The 18,190-nt window shown below is 45.0% G+C and overlaps 1 protein-coding gene across 1 annotated transcript in view; it reads right to left on the bottom strand.

The window, feature by feature from the left end:
- Positions 1-18,190, bottom strand: part of sntg2 (syntrophin, gamma 2) — a 325,968-nt gene that overhangs the window by 242,892 nt on the left and 64,886 nt on the right. The window contains exons 6-8 of the mRNA XM_068028487.1: positions 15,973-16,016; positions 15,814-15,855; positions 13,578-13,665 (exon numbers count right to left, since the gene is read on the bottom strand). Coding sequence (XP_067884588.1) covers positions 13,578-13,665; positions 15,814-15,855; positions 15,973-16,016 — 174 coding nt within the window. The remainder of the gene's footprint in view (positions 1-13,577; positions 13,666-15,813; positions 15,856-15,972; positions 16,017-18,190) is intronic.

Genomic DNA, 18,190 nt, shown 5'->3' with positions numbered 1-18,190 from the left:
ATGGAAAAGGATAGGACTGGTCCTCAAGTTGAAGTCCTAAATTGGGGGAAGGCTAATTTCGATGGCATCAGACAGGAACTTTCAAATGTTGAATGGGAGAGGCTGTTTACAGGTAAAGGGACGCCTGGCAAGTGGGAGGCTTTTAAAAGTGAGATAGGAAGAGTTCAGGGCCGGCATGTTCCTGTTAGATGGAAGGGCAAGGCTGGCAAGTGAAGGGAACCTTGGTTGACGAGGGATATTGAGGGTCTGGTCAGGACAAAGAAGGAGGCATATGTTAGGTATAGGCAGCTGGGATCAAGCGAGGGGACGTAGGACTAGACTTAAGAAGGAAATTAGGAGGGCAAGAAAGGACCATGCGATTTCCCTGGCAGATAAGATAAAGGAGAATCCTAAAAGATTCTATAAGTATATTAAGAGTAATAGGGTAACTAGGGAGAGAGTAGGTCCCCTTAAGGATCAGTGTGGCAATCTATGTGTGGAGCCACGGGAAATGGGCGAGGTCTTAAATGAATACTTCTCGTCTGTATTTACCGTGGAGAAGGTCATGGAAGCTAGTGAGTTCAAGGGAGGGAACACTGATATCCTGGAGCATATCAACATTACAAAGGAGGAGGTGTTGGAGGTTTTGAAGCTCATTAAGGTGGATAAATCCCCAGGGTCTGACTAGGTGTATCCTAGGATGTTATGGGAAGCAAGGGAACAGATTGCTGGGGCCCTGGCAGAGATTTTTGTATCATCGTTAGCCACGGGTGAGGTACCGGAAGACTGGAGGATAGCTAATGTTGTGCCTTTATTTAAGAAGGGCAGCAGGGATAATCCAGGGAACTACAGCCGGTGAGCCTTACATCAGTCTTACTTCCCTTCTCTCTCTCTCGCTGTCCACCCCCTCCCTTTCTCCCTCTTTCTCTGTCTCCTCCACTCCCTCTCTCTCCCTCTGCCTGATAGTTGCAGGGAGTGGGAGCACTCAGCAAGATAGCTTTGTGGTTGGTCCTGCTGGAAAACCCCAAATCTGACCGAAGTTCAGAAACCACTGTTCCCGATGTCAGCACCTGTCAGCTGTGAAACTGAAATAGTGAATTTTTAAAAAAGCTGCTCTGAAATAAGAAGACAATGGGAAATTTCTCATCTCTGAAATACATCGGCCAGCTGGATGGAAACTTTTGGCGGCCCTGGATCCTGATCCATGGGCCGTATGTTGGAGAACCCTGCTGTACTTCTTTCCTGCTGGTTGGTGGCTTACAGACAACACCGAGCAACGTAATTGCACTTTTTTTGTTCCTCAGCTCCAGCCAAATAGATTCTGTCCTTGACCCTTCTGGGACATCCTTTCTCTCCAGCACTGCATTGCTCTCCTTAATCAAAACTGCCACACCTCCCTCTTTTCTTCCTTTCCTCTCTTTCTTGAACACCTTGTATCCAGGAATATTTTGTACCCAGTCCTCCCCTTCTTTGAGCCAAGTCTCCATTATCACCACAACATCATACTTTCACGTGGCTATCTGCACATACAGCTCACCAAGCTTATTCACCACACTCTGCACATTCACAAACATGCATAGTAACCCTAATTTAGGCTATATTACTTTCCCTCTTACTTTGACTCCATCTAATAACTTACTATTTCCTACTGTAGTGCAATCTGTCTTCCAATTCTCCATGCAGCTTAGTGTTCCTCTCTTGTATGATGTCCTGGTTCCTATACCCCTGCCAAGTTAATTTAAATCCTCTACAATAGCACTAGCAAATCGCCCTGCAAGGAAATTTGTCCCAGCTCTGTTCAGGTGCAACCTGTCCGGCCTTCTCCAGAACTAGACCCATGCCCCAGGAATCTCTAGCTCTCTCTCCATCTTTCCAGCCACACAATCATCTGCACTGTCCTCCTATTTCTATACTCAATTGAACATGGTACTGGGAGTAATCTTGGGAGCAATTAATACAAAGTAATACAGGGAGCAATTAGGAAAGCTAATGGTATGTTAGCCTTTATCGCAAGAAGATTTGAGTTCAGGAGTAGTAAAATCTTGCTTCAATTGTATAGAACCTTGGTTAGACAGCACTTGGAGTACTGTGTGCAGTTTTGGTCCCCTTACCTTAGGAAGGATATTATTGCCATAGAGGGAGTGCAACGAAGGTTCACCAGACTTGTTCACAGAATGGTGGGACGATACTATGAAGAGAGATTGGGGAAACTGGGCCTGTATTCTCTAGAGTTTCGAAGAATGAGAGGTGATCTCATTGAAACCTACAAAATACTTAAAGGGAGAAACAGGGGAGATGCAGCTCAGATGTTTCCCCTCGTTGGGGAGTCTAGAACCAGGGGACACAATTTCAAAATAAGGGGGAAGCCACTTAGGACAGAGATGAGGAGACATTTCTTTACTCAGAGGGTTGTGAATCTTTGGAATTCTCTACCCAGAGGGCTGTGGAAGCTCAGTCATTGAGTATGTTTAAAGCAGAGATTGACAGATTTCTAAATACAAATGACATAAGGGGAAATCAGGATAGTGTGAGAAAAAGGAATTGAAGTGGATGATCAGCCATGATCATGCTTAATGGCGGGGCAGGCTCGATGAGCTGAATGGCCTACTCCTGCTCCTGTGTTCCGAGTACTACTTTTGAGGTCCACATCCCTCTTCCTACCTACATCATCGGTACCAATGTGGACCACAACTGCTGGATGTTCACCCTCCCCTCTCAGGGTGCTCTACAGCCATTCAGTGGCACCCTTAAACCTGGTATCAGGGAGGCAACACACCATCCTGGATTCGAGTCTGCGTTCTCAGAAACACCTGTCTATTCTGCTAACTATCAAATCTTCTATCACTGTTACTCTTCCAGTCTTTTTTGTTTAGAGATACAGCACTGACACAGGCCCTTCGGCCCACCGAGTCTGTGCCGACCATCAACCACCCATTTATACTAATCCTACACTAATCCCATATTCCTACCACATCCCCACCGACCCTATATTTCCCTACCACCTACCTATACTAGGGACAATTTATAATGGCCAATTTACCTACCAACCTGCAAGTCTTTTGGCTTGTGGGAGGAAACCGGAGCACCCGGAGAAAACCCACGCAGACACAGGGAGAACTTGCAAACTCCACACAGGCAGTACCCAGAATTGAACCCGGGTCGCTGGAGCTGTGAGGCTGCGGTGCTAACCACTGCGCCACTGTGCCCCACTGCACAGCTGAGCCACCCATGGTGCCATGGCCCTGGCTCTGGCTGCACTCCCCAGATGAATCATCCCTTCCCTTAGTATTCAGATTTGAATACCTGATGGAGAGTGAGATGCACTCAGGGGTCTCCTGCACTACCTGCCTGTCTGGTGGCCACGCATTCCCTCTCTGCCTGCATACTCTTAAGTTGCGAGGTGATCACATCTGCAAACGTGCTATCCACAAAGCTCTCAAACTCACAGATGGACCACAGTGACACCAGATGTTGCTCAAGTTCCAAAACCTGGAGCTCAAGCTGCTGCAACTGATGACACCTCCTGCATATATGGATATCCAGGACACGAGAAGTGTCCTGGAATTACAACATAGCACAGCATGTGCACTCCAGATGTCGGACCTGCCCTGCCATTCCTCTATCTACTAATTAATAAACCTTGGAACTACAAATAAAACTTGCTACTACTAAGGAATACTCAAGATTCAATAGGAAAAAAATTAAAAAGTAAATAAAATGGAAACAAATTGCACACCCAATGACCTCACACTTAATTTTCTTTGGAATGCTGTCGATCGGCTCAGAACTCACATACACTATCTCTCACTGGCTTCGCTCTTTTAAACTCTGCTGCTCTAACTCTGCTCCCTCACAGGCTTCGCTCTTTTAAACTCCGCTGCTCTAACTCTGCTCCCTCACTGGCTCCACTCTTTTAAACTCCGCTGCTCTAACTCTGCTCCCTCACTGGCTCCACTCTTTTAAACTCCGCTACTCTAACTCTGCTCCCTCACTGGCTCCACTCTTTTAAACTCCGCTGCTCTAACTCTGCTCCCTCACTGGCTCCACTCTTTTAAACTCCGCTACTCTAACTCTGCTCCCTCACTGGCTCCACTCTTTTAAACTCCGCTGCTCTAACTCTGCTCTCTCACTGGCTCCACTCTTTTAAACTCCGCTACTCTAACTCTGCTCCCTCACTGGCTCCACTCTTTTAAACTCCGCTGCTCTAACTCTGCTCCCTCACAGGCTTCGCTCTTTTAAACTCTGCTGCTCTAACTCTGCTCCCTCACTGGCTCCACTCTTTTAAACTCCGCTGCTCTAACTCTGCTCCCTCACTGGCTCCACTCTTTTAAACTCCGCTTCTCTAACTCTGCTCCCTCACTGGCTCCACTCTTTTAAACTCCGCTGCTCTAACTCTGCTCCCTCACTGGCTCCACTCTTTTAAACTCCGCTGCTCTAACTCTGCTCCCTCACTGGCTCCACTCTTTTAAACTCCGCTGCTCTAACTCTGCTCCCTCACTGGCTCCACTCTTTTAAACTCCGCAACTCTAACTCTGCTCCCTCACAGGCTTCGCTCTTTTAAACTCCGCTGCTCTAACTCTGCTCCCTCACTGGCTCCACTCTTTTAAACTCCGCTGCTCTAACTCTGCTCCCTCACTGGCTCCACTCTTTTAAACTCCGCTACTCTAACTCTGCTCCCTCACTGGCTCCACTCTTTTAAACTCCGCTGCTCTAACTCTGCTCCCTCACAGGCTCCACTCTTTTAAACTCCGCTACTCTAACTCTGCTCCCTCACAGGCTCCACTCTTTTAAACTCCGCTGCTCTAACTCTGCTCCCTCACAGGCTTCGCTCTTTTAAACTCCGCTGCTCTAACTCTGCTCCCTCACTGGCTCCACTCTTTTAAACTCCGCTACTCTAACTCTGCTCCCTCACTGGCTCCACTCTTTTAAACTCCGCTACTCTAACTCTGCTCCCTCACTGGCTCCACTCTTTTAAACTCCGCTACTCTAACTCTGCTCCCTCACTGGCTCCACTCTTTTAAACTCCGCTGCTCTAACTCTGCTCCCTCACAGGCTTCGCTCTTTTAAACTCCGCTGCTCTAACTCTGCTCCCTCACTGGCTCCACTCTTTTAAACTCCGCTGCTCTAACTCTGCTCCCTCACTGGCTCCACTCTTTTAAACTCCGCTGCTCTAACTCTGCTCCCTCACTGGCTCCACTCTTTTAAACTCCGCTACTCTAACTCTGCTCCCTCACTGGCTCCACTCTTTTAAACTCCGCTGCTCTAACTCTGCTCCCTCACAGGCTCCACTCTTTTAAACTCCGCTGCTCTAACTCTGCTCCCTCACTGGCTCCACTCTTTTAAACTCCGCTACTCTAACTCTGCTCCCCCACCGGCTGCTCTTTTAAACTCCACTGCACTGGCTCTGCTCCCTCACCGGTGGTTATTCAAACTCCGCTGCTCTAACTCTGCTCCCTCACCGGTGGCTATTTAAACTCCGCCACTCTAACTCTGCTCCCTCACCGGCGGCTATTTAAACTCCGCTGCACTGAGGAAGGAGGAAGTGGAAGGGAGGGGCAGCCTATAGAGCTCGTTTCTGGCCAGGCTTTCGTTGAAGAACTAATTCGAGTGCAATATCAATAACTACAACCCCAATTCCCCAACAATCCCACACCTTGCCATCTCTCTGAAATTGACCATCATGGCACTTGCTTGGCTACAATGTAAAAATAAAAGCCAACACAAAATAAACATACCAAACTAAATTTATACATGAAATCAGTGTGAACTTGCATGGTAGCAAGTTGATCTTGCATGACCTCAGTCTGAGTTTCCGCTGTGGCACTCAGACATTGGGTGACTGCTGCTTGTGCTGCAATGGAAGCTGCAACATTGGCTGTCAGATGCTGCATCCTGGTTCAGTCCAGAAGTGTGCAAACAGCTTAGGCACTACCTCCATGCTGGAGAGGAGGGGCTCCAAGTTCTGCGTAAAGCCCTGTGGCAGTTGGTGCCCGACTCCTCCATGCTCATTTGACAGTGAATATAGGATTTGTGGCAGGCTTCCCAAGGCACCAAGCATTTTGCTGTGTGTATCCATTAGTGTTCTTCTGTAAACTGTTCCATCACAGTCCTTACCTGAGACCTCCGCATTTGAACCCATCTGTAACCCCGCCCTCCAGTGAGCTGGAACCTGTACTATCCTAGCCCCCCTGCCCTGGCTCAAGCCCACATGTGCACGACGATGCACCGCATGCAGATTTCACCTCTAATCTATCCTCTAATTTACGCACAGTATCAGTATCTGAGCTGGTGGCTGCGAGTGTGAAATCAAGTGTCTTTGCTGCCTCTTCATCATCAGGGCAGCACCTAGGAGATCTTACTGGAGGTGGCCAATTAAGAGGCCACTTCTGGGTCCGCCATCCAACTAAAGACAGCAGGCATGTCTTTGAGGCTGCGGGCCCCCTGATTGGGCCTGCATCTTTGGAAGGAAGCCCCTCCACAGGATGGCTGGCAGCTGCAGCTGTGGCCTGCTGATAGCTGCAGCTCTGATGGGGCGGGGGGAATATAGGAGGCCTCGTGCCACCCTCACCCTGGACCAGCCGCCGGCAATCTGACTTCAGGCACCCGTTGGACTTAAGTCTCAGTGGGGGACCCGTCCACTGCCAGGAAGATCCTGGCGGCATCCCCAGTCAGGTTACTAATGGGCAATTAATTATGCAGATTAACTGGGTGAATAGCTTCTGCTGTTGATGACTCGCCTGTGGGAAGATCGTCCGGAGGCGGGAACCGTTGGATTGCTGAACCGACACCAAGTTTTCTGAATTTCCTTCCGGTCCTGCCTTCAAGTCCATCTCAATTGGGCCAGGAGGATTCCGCCCACTGTCTTTTGTGTGTGTGTCTGGAGAGCGTCCTGGCTCCCTGTGAAGAGAGGACTTCTCGTCTCCTTTCTACCTCCTCTAGCAATACTTCCAGTGCACTGCCTGAAAACACTGGAGCCCACTCTCTCTCCTGGTGTGCCATTCCTCACTCTTTGCCAAGTCGGATTCTCTTCAACCACGACTGTCAGCACTTGCTCCAGTCACAATGCATTCCTGCACCGCACCCCCCCACCCCTGCCTCTTCCCCTCCCCCACCGCAACCTTGAAGAGGTGCAGGCTATCTTTAAACAATGCTGACTAACTTTAAGTGATACTCATAAGTTACGATTTTGTTGATTGGTACGACCAGGTGAGAAAGGGGTCTAGGGGTCCCTTTCAGCCTTCACCTGGTCTTACCATAACAGGGTTTAATTTTTAAAACACTGTTTTTAGCTACCCCTTGGTGAATCCTTGTTCACTGCTTTCCAAATATAAGGCAAAGAAACCAGCACAAATAGGTTTTATTAGGTTCAAAGAAAAAAGGTTGAAATTTATTAAACTTACACGAACTCTAATTCGGTTAACGTCAATAGATACACGACGCGCCCACGCTAGCATGCATATGCGATACACACATGCAGATAGAGACAGAAGAGAGCAGAAGAAATAAAGTGGCAAAGTTTGAGGCAATATCTGAAGAGTTTTTGATACGGTTCTTGGAGCTCACTGTAGAGTCCTTGATTGCAGGTAGATCTTGCTTTTTGTTGGGGCTCAGTATTCTTCTTAAACCTTGTTCGCTATAGGAGACTTTTCTCTCTTGGGGTTCATGTGTCTTCAATGGATTCAGAGGCTTGTGAGAAAGAGATGTGAGCAGACAGGAGAGATCTTCTCAGTCCAGGAGCAAACAGTCTTTCTTGTCAAGCTCTCTGTTGCTAGTTCAAAAAGCCCTGGGACAGCCAGTTAGTCATATGACCAGCTAGTCCAACTTGTCCTGGCCCCTGTGGATTGCATCACCCCAGCAGGCCCTGGAATGTGCTCTCCACCCCCTCACTGTCTGGTGATCAACATCCATTGTCATAGAGTCATCGAGTTATAGAGTTATACAGCACAGAAACAGGCCCTCCAGCCCACCGTGTCCATGCCGGCCATCAAGCCTATCTATTCAAATCCCATTTTCCAGCACTTGGCCCACAGCATTGTTTGTTAAGGCATTTCATGTGCTCATCTAAATACTTCTTAAATATTGTGAGGGCACCTGCCCCTACCACCCATTAGGCAGTGTGTTCCAGATTCCACCAACCCTCTGGGTGAAAAAGTTTTTCCTCAAATTCCCTCAAAACTTCCTGCCCCTTACTTTAAATCTATGCCCCTAGTTATTAACACCTCTGCTAAGGGAAAAAGTTTCTTCCTATCTACCCTGTCTATACCCTTCATGATTTTGTATACCTCAATCAGATCCTCCCTCAGCCTTCTATGATCTAAGGAAAACAATCCTAGCCTATCCAATCTCTCTTCACAGCTGAAATGCTCCAGCCCAGGCAACATTCTGGTGAATCTCCTCTGCACCCTCTCCAGTGCAATCACATCCTTCCTATAGTATTACAACCAGTACTCCAGCTGTGGTCTAACTAGCGTTTTATACAGCTCCATCATAACCTCCCTGCACATATTCTATACCTTGGCTAATAAAGGCAAGTATCCCATATGCCTTCCTAACCACCTTATCTACCTGTGCTGCTGCTTTCAGTGATCTATGGAAAAGCACACCAAGGTCCCTCTGACCCTGTGTACTTCCTAGGATCCTACCATCCATTGTATATTCCCTTGCCTTGTTAGTTCTCCCAAAATGCATCACCTCTGACTTCTCAGGATTAAATTCCATTTGCCACAGCTCTGCCCATCTTACCAGCCCATCCATATTGTCCTGTAATCTAAGGCTTTCTTCCTCACTATTTACGACACCACCAATTTTCGTGTCATCTGTGAACTTACTTATCATACCTCCTATATTCACATCCAGATCATTAATGTACACTAGAAACAGCATGGGTCACAGCACCGATCCCTGTGGTACACCACTGGTCACAGGCTTCCAATCGCAAAAACAACCCTCGACCATCACCCTCTGCCTCATGCCACTAAGCCAATTTTGGATCCAATTTGCCAAATTGTACTGGATCTCATGGGCTCTTACCTTCTTGACCAATCTCCCATGCAGGACCTTATCAAAAGCTTTACTGAAGTCCATGTAGACTACATCAACTGTTTTACCCTCATCTATACACCTAGTCACCTCCTCAAAAAATTCAATCAAGTTCGACTCCTGACAAAGCCATGTTGACTGTCCTTGATTAATCCCTGCCTCTCCAAGTGGAGATTAATCCTGTCCCTCAGAATTTTTTCCAATAGTTTCCCTACCACTGATGTTAGACTCACTGGATTGTAATTACCTGGTTTATCCCTTCTACCCTTCTTGAATAATGGTACCACATTTGCTGTTCTCCAATCTCCTCCCTTGCCTCACATAATAGCCTGGGATACATCTCATCTGGGCCTGGGGGTTTATCCACTTTTAAACCTGCTAAAACTGCTATTACCTCCTCCCTTTCAATGCCAATTTGTTCAAGTATATCACAATCCCCCTCCCTGATCTCTACACCCATATCGTCCTTCTCAATAGTGAACACAGATGAAAAGTAATCATTTAAAACCTCACCTATGTCCTCTGACTCCACACACAGATTACCACTTCGGTCCTTAATAGGCCCCACTCTTTCCCTGGTTATCCTCTTGCCCTTAATATACTTATAAAACACCTTGGGATTTTCCTTTATCTTGCCCGCCAGTGTTTTTTTTATGTGCCCTCTTCGCTCTCCTAGTTACTTTTTTAAGTACACCCCTACACTTTCTATATTCCTCTAGGGCCTCCGTTATTTTCAGCCTGCGGAATTTGCTATAAGCCTCTTTTTTTTTTCCTGATCCAATCCTCTATATCCCTTGACATCCAGGGTTCCCTGGACTTATTGGTCCTATCCTTCACCTTTACATGTTGGTCCTGAACTCTCACTATTTCCTTTTTGAATGACTCCCACTGTTCTGATGTAGATTTTCCTACATGTAGCTGCTCCCAGTCCACTTTGGCCAGATCCTGTTTTATCATATTGAAATCGACCTTCCCCCAATTCAGGACCTTTATTTCCAGTCCATCTTTGTCCTTTTCCATAACTACCTTAAATCTTACAGTGTCATGGTCACTATCCCCGAAATGCTCCCCCACTGACACTTCTACCACTTGTCTGGCTTCATTCACTAGGATTAGGTCCAGTACCACCCCTTCTCTTGTAAGATTTTCTATGTGCAGGCTCAAAAAGCTCTCCTGGATGAATTTAAGAATTCAGCCCCCTTTAAGTCTTTTGCAGTTAATATTGGGGAAGTTAAAATCCCCTACTATTATTACCCTATTATTTTTACACCTCTCTGAGATTTGCCTACATATCTGTTCCTCTATCTCTCCCTGACTGTTGGAGGCCTGTGGTACACTCCCAGCAAAGTGATTGCCCCTTTTTGCTTTTAAGTTCTTCCCATATGGCCTCATTTGAGGAACCTTCTAAGATATCATTCCTCCTTAGTGCAGTAATTAACTCCTTGATCAATTGTGCAATGCCACCTCCTCTTTTACACCCCCCCACCCCACCCCCCACACCCCCAACGTCACGCCTGTAGATTCTATACCCTGGAATATTAAGCTGCCAGTCCTGCCCTTCCCTCAACCATGTCTCTCTGATAGCAATAATACCATATTCTCATGTGTTAAATCAAGGACCTCAATTCATCTGCCTTACTTGTAAGACTCCTTGCGTTAAAATAGATGCAATCCAGCTTTGCTTTATTTGCTTGTGCCTCAACAGGTCTATATTTGCTCTGCCTTCCAGACTGACTTAGTTTCTCTTCTATATTTAGTTGTGCATCACACCCTACTGTACCTCCACTCTGTATCCCATCCCTCTGCCAAATTGGTTTAAATCACCCAACAGCAAACTTTCCTGCAAGGATGTTGGTCCTATTCCAGTTCAGGTGCAACCCGTCCGATTTGTACAGGTTCTACCTTGCAGGACCTCATCCCTCTTTCTATCTACGTCGTTGGTACCAATGTGAACCATGACCTCTGACTTTTCACCCTCCCCTTTCAGAATGTCCTGCAGCCGCTCCATGACATCCTTGACCCTAGCACCTTCGAAACAGACCCAGTGATCCAGGAAACTAAAGCCCTCCCTCCTGCACCATCTCTTCAGCCACACATTCATCTGCTCTATCCTCTTATTCCTATTCTCACTAGAACGTGGCACTGGGAGAAATCCAGAGATTACAACCTTTGAGGTCTTGCTTTTTAATCTGCTACCTAGCTCCCTAAATTCTTGTTGCAGGACCTCATCCCTCTGTCTACCTACGTTGTTGGTACCAATGTGAACCATGACCTCTGACTTTTCACCCTCCCCCTTCAGAATGTCCTGCAGCCGCTCCATGACATCCTTGACCCTAGCACCAGGGAGGGAACATACCATCCTGGAGTCACGTTTGTGGCCAGAGAAACACCTATCTGTACTCCTTATGATAGAATCCCCTATCACTATAGCTCTCCCACTCTTTTTCCTCCCCTCCTGTGCAGCCGAGCCACCCATGGTGCCACAGACCTGGCTCTTGCTGAATTCCCCTGAGAAGCTATCTCCCCCAACAGGATTCAAAGTGGAAAATCTGTTCGAGAGGGAGATGGACCCAGGGGACTCCTGCACTACCTGCCTAGTTCTTCTACTCTGTCTGGCAGTGGTTTGAATATGTCAGGGAATGGTCCTTTGTCTACACAAGCATCTTCTGTTCGTATGCAAATATTTTTTCCAGCCACGGTTGATCTGTTCAACAAGACATTTCCTCGCTCCAGCAACAGTTGAACATCAATATTGAACATCAACAAAACCAATGTACCTCATTCTTGGCAGGTCGGGACCTGCATGACATGATGAACAAACCAGTTAGTATTGGCTGTATACAGCAATCACTGTAATGAGCAGGAAGTACAAAGATGGCTTGCTGCTTGGATTACATTGAACGGGCACAGGTTAATCGCGCATTGCGAATTCCCCCGCCTATTTTCAGGGACGATCCAATTTAGCCCCCTTTATCAGTGAATAATAATTTTTACTGGTGATTATAATTCTTTTATTTTCCACTTAATTTATCTTGCTCAGCACTGTCCATTACATTTATACTTTGTTATATGTTCCCATGAAGTCATAGGAGACAATTTCCAATGCCGAATCCCCCCTCCCCAAACAATAGGCACTGGACAGGCTGAATTTGGTGGAATGTGTCATTTACATGACTCCACTTTCCCCCACTGCTGCTCCTCCATTGGAGGGCCTTCCATTTGGAATAGGGTTTGGAAGAGCAGCTGCAGAGCTAACAGCCAGAAGATCAAAGGCTCCTTGAAAGAAAAAAAACAAGGACACTCACCATTAAGGTCTTTTCCCCTTTGCTGCCTGTCCCCATCATAAGCTCCGATCCGAGAGGGGTTCAGGTAAAAAGTCCCCAGCTAGCTTTGTCTGGTGACCCTGCATCTGCACAACCTTGCAGAACAATTGCAGGGCTGACAATGCACAACCTTCAGCTTCATTTCCAAGGAAGTGATTGGTCTGCACAAATTGCAAGCACAAGTCCTGCGCCAATCCCCAAGGGAAGCTTTGGAAATACCAAGGCAACATACTTGTGCATAAAAGCTTAACTTGTTAGGGGAGATGTAAACCAATTAAAATTGCATAAACATTGCATAAATGTAAGTTGTTGTTGTTGCTTGTGCAAAGTTCCTTGATCTGTTTTTTTAATGAAGGCATTAACCAAGTGGGTTAAAATGGTGTACAAATGAATTTCAGATAAACTTGTTAAGTACTAATATTGCATTGTATGATTTTCACTAACTTTTCTGGCTGGTTAACTCCCAAGTGGCGTAAGAACACACCATAGGCTGAATTTTATTTTGGCAGCTGGGGGCCGGGGGACAGGACGGAAAGTGGTGAGTGAGCCTGCTTCGGCCATTTATTGTACCCTGGCCAAATTCAACAGCAGGCAGGCATGCCGTCGGGGCTGCCCTTCCCTTTAAGGGCAGTCAATTGCGCTCCATGGGCCATGGATTGCCCCTAAAGGAGGGAACACACACCGAGCCTGCATGGAAGCCACCAGTTTTCACCTGGTGGTGTCTCCAAATGGCGGCAGACCCCTCCGACGTTAGTTAAATGCAAGTGGAGGAGGGAAGCTGCCCTTAAATTGTCCTTAATTGACCACTTAAATGGCTCAATTAGCCTCAGGCAGGAGGGCCATCACAGACAAAGTGGCATGGTGGCTGAAGAACATCGGGCACACCACCCGACACCTCCCCATACAATTTTGTCTGTCCCATCGCCTCTCATCCCATTTCAAAGGGCTGGATAAAATTCAGCCCCATACCTCTGAAGTTAATTGAAACATATTTACAGAGATATTTGAAAATAAATAAATAATAAAGGACACTTCAGATATATAGGTACAAATGTGGGCAGCTAACTGAGACAATAGTTATTTATAATGACGTTCTGTGTACTGCTGCCTCATGCCCTTCTGTGTTAAATTCAATGAGGCAATCTTTGGAGATAGCTTATGTCAATGCTGTTCTTATTTAACGACATCAAAGCAGAAAAGAACAATAAACCAATCTATATTATTCTTGTCTCTTACCTAGCGGGAGCTTAAGGAAGGAAGGGGCTTCCCTGAGGTACTGAACGGCGATAGTAACTTCATCTCCAGCATTTCGCAGTAGGTGCACCTGTCAAAGTAATTTATAACAACAGCTTTACTGCAAAAAAATCACCAGATATAGCAAGTACAATAAAAACACGACAAGTCTTTCATTATATTTATCCTCACCATGTGTCAACACTCTCCTATCTTAACATACAGAGATCAAACAAAATCAAGAACACGGAACTTAACAATAGTATTCAGAACAATTAAAAAGCCATTAAAAGAAAGTGATGGGGCAGAAATTGATCCTCATTTTGCCTATTTTACAGACAAACATTCCGTATCCAAAAGATGCCTGAAAAGACATCCAACCAATATTTTTCAGATGTCCCAGGTGGTTGCCTGAAAGATGTATTATGCCCCATACATATGTAAATAAGAGGCTAATGCCAATTTTAAGGCCCCTCATGACCATGGGTGACACATATGAATTTTCTGTAATCAAGCTGGTTCAAAATTATACTCAGCATTTTAGACGCACTGTGAGAAATGTCATATTTCCAGATGTTTTGCTGCTATTTTATTAAGCAATCATTTTTATTTATCCTTACTGAGATGTGCTCTGTACTGTCTGTATTGAATGCTTTTTTATGACATCATTAGGAGGCACATTAAAAATTGAAGAGCTTCCACAATTTCATTTTCTTAAGTATGCTTTGCCTGATGTGCTGGACCGATGGCTTCAAATTTTAATTTTCCGACTTGCAGTAGGAATTTATGGTGTGAGTTCTATACATTCCTTGAGTCCCGATTATTTATGCTGACTTCTGCTTGTTTTACACTGATTTTTACATCCTGGCATGTACCAATGAAATTGGTCAGAGATTTCAGCGTAAATTTATGTTGGCAAAACGGGAATGGAAAGGGTGTAAATTTAGTCATTACTTGCCAATTACACCCCCATAAGAAATTTCTAGCTAACATGTTAAATTGATGCCCTCTCTGGCAGTTCAGGTGTACTTAAAAGATCCCATGACACCATCACCAGTTTCCTGCCTCACATTTATTCCTCAACCAGCACCACTGAAAATAGGGCAACTTCATGGCTATCTGTGGGATGTTTTAGATATATATAAGGCTAATTGAGACAATAGGTATTTATAATATTAAGTAGAAATAGATGCCTTGTTTGCCTATACCGTAAGAGTGACAGTGCTTCAAAGTAACTCATTAGCTCTGAAGTGCTTTGATATATCCTGAAAAGATGAAAGGTTCTACATAAATGCAAGTTTGAGAAGCGGGGAAAGACTGAAAGATGATTTAGCAGATTGACAGGATTATCTGATCAAGGCTTTCAAAATGTGAAAAGATTTTGATAGAGAGGAAACAGAGAAATAATTTCCTCTGGCCATGAAATCCAGAATAAGGCCATATAATCTTATAATTAGAGCTGGGCCATTTAGGAGGGAAATCCAAAAGCACTTTTTCATACAAAGGGTCGTAGAAATCTGAAATGTTTTCTTCCTATAGGTTGTGGATGCTGGTCAATAGCAATTTTCAAGACTGAGATCAGAAGATGTTTTTGGGAGGTAAGGGTATCAAGGGATGTGGATCGAAGGCGGGCAAATGGAGTTGAGGTATATATCAGCCATGAACTAAATGAATGGCGGGACAGGCTCCAGGGGCTGAATGACCGACGTCTGGTCCTATTTGCTTACACTGTCCCAATCCTACAATGCATGGTTTATTATGAAGTGACGACATTAGTTTCTTAGCCGTGAATCCTTTATCCTACTTATGGTCGTTTGATTTATTCACTCTGAAAATTATTCAGAAATTGTCCATTAGACTTTCTTCCTGTCTCTATGTTTATCCCCACTGCCATTTACATTGCTGGCACATGCCATCTAATACTCTGTAAGATTAATAATGATGCCAAAGTTTATCTTGATTTGGTTGACATAACAGGGCAGCACTCATGTGGGCACAGCTAACATAATGCCTCCCCCCCACTTGCCACCAGGGCAACTCGGTTATAAATCACATCAACTAACTCTTAAGTAGTAACACAAAACAGCTATCTTGCTTCAAAAATATGTTTGTGAACTATGTTCAGTTGGTACAATGTTAGTGCAGTCTTCCATACTTATGTCCTTGCTGATTTCTTCCTTATTACATTAAATTAGAGAATGCAATCTTTAACAAGTATATCAGACCAGATAATACTCACCACCTCTTCATGTGTAGCATTTTCAACATTTATACCATTAACCTGCAAACAAAAATCGATATGAATATACCTTTGCCACATATAATTTTAGGCTAGTGAAATATACACAGCAACTCTTAAAGAGAGAAAATGTAAAACCAATATAAGTGCTTTACTAACTTGCAGCACTGCATCTCCAACGAATAACATCCCAGTCTGGTCAGCTATATACCAAAGAAGAAAAGAAATGTCAGTGAGAAAGTATGGTGGAAAGCATGTATGCAGGCTAGAGGCTTCTTAACAAAGGACAGTTTAGAGCCCAGTATTAATTCTTTGCTTTGCAGGGCATTGTCAATTGTTTCCTGTATCAGCAGCCCTAGCCAGAATAACTGGGTAGATCATGACTTTGTGTAAAATGGATGATAGGGAGTTGATTGACTATTGACCTTAATGAAAATAAAAATCATAACAAAATAAAAATCATTGGGTGGCACAGTGGCGCAGTGGTTAGCACCGCAGCCTCACAGCTCCAGGGACCCGGGTTCAATTCTGGGTACTGCCTGTGCGGAGTTTGCAAGTTCTCCCTGTGACCGCGTGGGTTTTCGCCGGGTGCTCCGGTTTCCTCTCACAGCCAAAGACTTGCAGGTGATAGGTAAATTGGCCATTGTTAGTTGCCCCTAGTGTAGGTAGGTGGTAGGGAATATGGGATTACCATAGAGTGAGTATAAATGGGTGGTTGTTGGTCAGCACAGACTCGGTGGGCCGAAGGGCCTGTTTCAGTGCTGTATCTCTAAATAAATAAATAAGAGATGCAAAATGGGCTGCTAATTCACCATCATCCTTTCCACTCCATTGCACAAAATCAAGGACTACACCCATTTCAAAAGTTGGACATAAGAATTCTTTGGCGACTGAGGAGATTGCTTGTTCCTTGCGAACGGTAAATGCCACTACTGTCTAATAAATAAAGTTCATGTTAGACCAAAGTGCTGCCCTACATTTCTACACATACCACCAGAAATGGAAGCAATAGATATTGATTAGCTTTTTGTACAGCTGTACAAAGTATTATACATGTTACATCAATTTTTGTCCTACAGGAGTTAGCAAATTGAATAAACGTTGAAAGACAAGTGTAAAATCATTTGATTTTCAACAGGGAGAAAAAAAACATCAATCCAAAGCCCCAATGTTCTTTATTTTCATGCTTGCAAACAAAACAAAATCGAAGTGGTAAATAAATCAATAGACTTTTCTTTCAAAGACATGGGCCGGAATTTTACACCTCCCAAAGAGCAGGAAGGTGGTGGTGGGGGGGTGGGGTGAGTGTGTAAAATGGAGCGAGAGGCTCGGAGGCCCCTTCCCGACCCGCTTCTGCCTCCGCTTCCACTTTACGCAGGGTGGCATGGGCACTTAATGGCCACTTAAGAAAAGTATTTTGCAATTTTCTTAAACACTTATTTCTTATTAATTGTTCAATCTTATAATCACTAACTTATCTGCTTCATGCAATTATTTCAAGACCTGTGTGAGGGAGAGCAAGAGGAAGATTAATTCTGTCCAAAAGATCTATATTAAATTAAGAAAAAAAAAGAAAGCACTGCATCTTGTCACGTTGGGTGTCTCAAAGCACTTGATGTTGTGATGCCACTTTAATAGTCTGAGTACTTCATCATAGGAAGTGACATCAACCAACACATGACAGCTCAGTTGAAGTTGTGTTAGACACCTAGTCACAAGTGTATTATAGAGCTCTCTTGTAAACCTGTTACTTAATAATAAAGAACCCACTCCTTGATTACTTTTCAACTCAAGATTGTTTGGTACCTTATTGCTGAAGAAGACAATAACACATTATGGTGGCAATATGTGGTTTCTGAAAATTTTTCGACTTCCAAGCTCTCCAAAGACATTACGGTGGCAGGCTGTGGTTCCTGAAGCTTTTTGAGTTCTGGACACACCATGCACAGCCTGGTAGTGTTGAGGTGTAGTTGAGGACCACTGTGCGGAGGTAGCAGAACGCATCCAAATAACAGTACAGCAGATAGGCTCAGCAACAGTGTTCATCAGGTACAGTGGTATCTCTCATTGAAGTCCATTGAAGGTAGCGGCGATAGCGTGACACTGTCAGTTTCAATGATCATCCCATGAAATCACTGCTCAAGTGTATTTCGACAATTATCGGTAAGAAAAAGCAAGCATAGGGTGGGATTAGTTTCGAGAACTGCGAGTAGAGTCGGTTCTCTTCGGAGAACATTGTGCGGTGTGTTTTCCCACCATAACCGTTTCTTGGGCAGAGTCTCCCGATCGCAGGTTGAAAACACAGGGTGTGGCTGAAGTCCGACGCTATGCACACAGGAGACCTGCAATTTATTTTCCCTTTAGGGAAAGTCTCAGG

This window comes from Heterodontus francisci, chromosome 3 (genome assembly GCF_036365525.1).
Source record: "Heterodontus francisci isolate sHetFra1 chromosome 3, sHetFra1.hap1, whole genome shotgun sequence".
NCBI classification, from domain to species: Eukaryota; Metazoa; Chordata; class Chondrichthyes; order Heterodontiformes; family Heterodontidae; genus Heterodontus; species Heterodontus francisci.
This window is presented reverse-complemented; position numbering and strand designations above follow the sequence as displayed.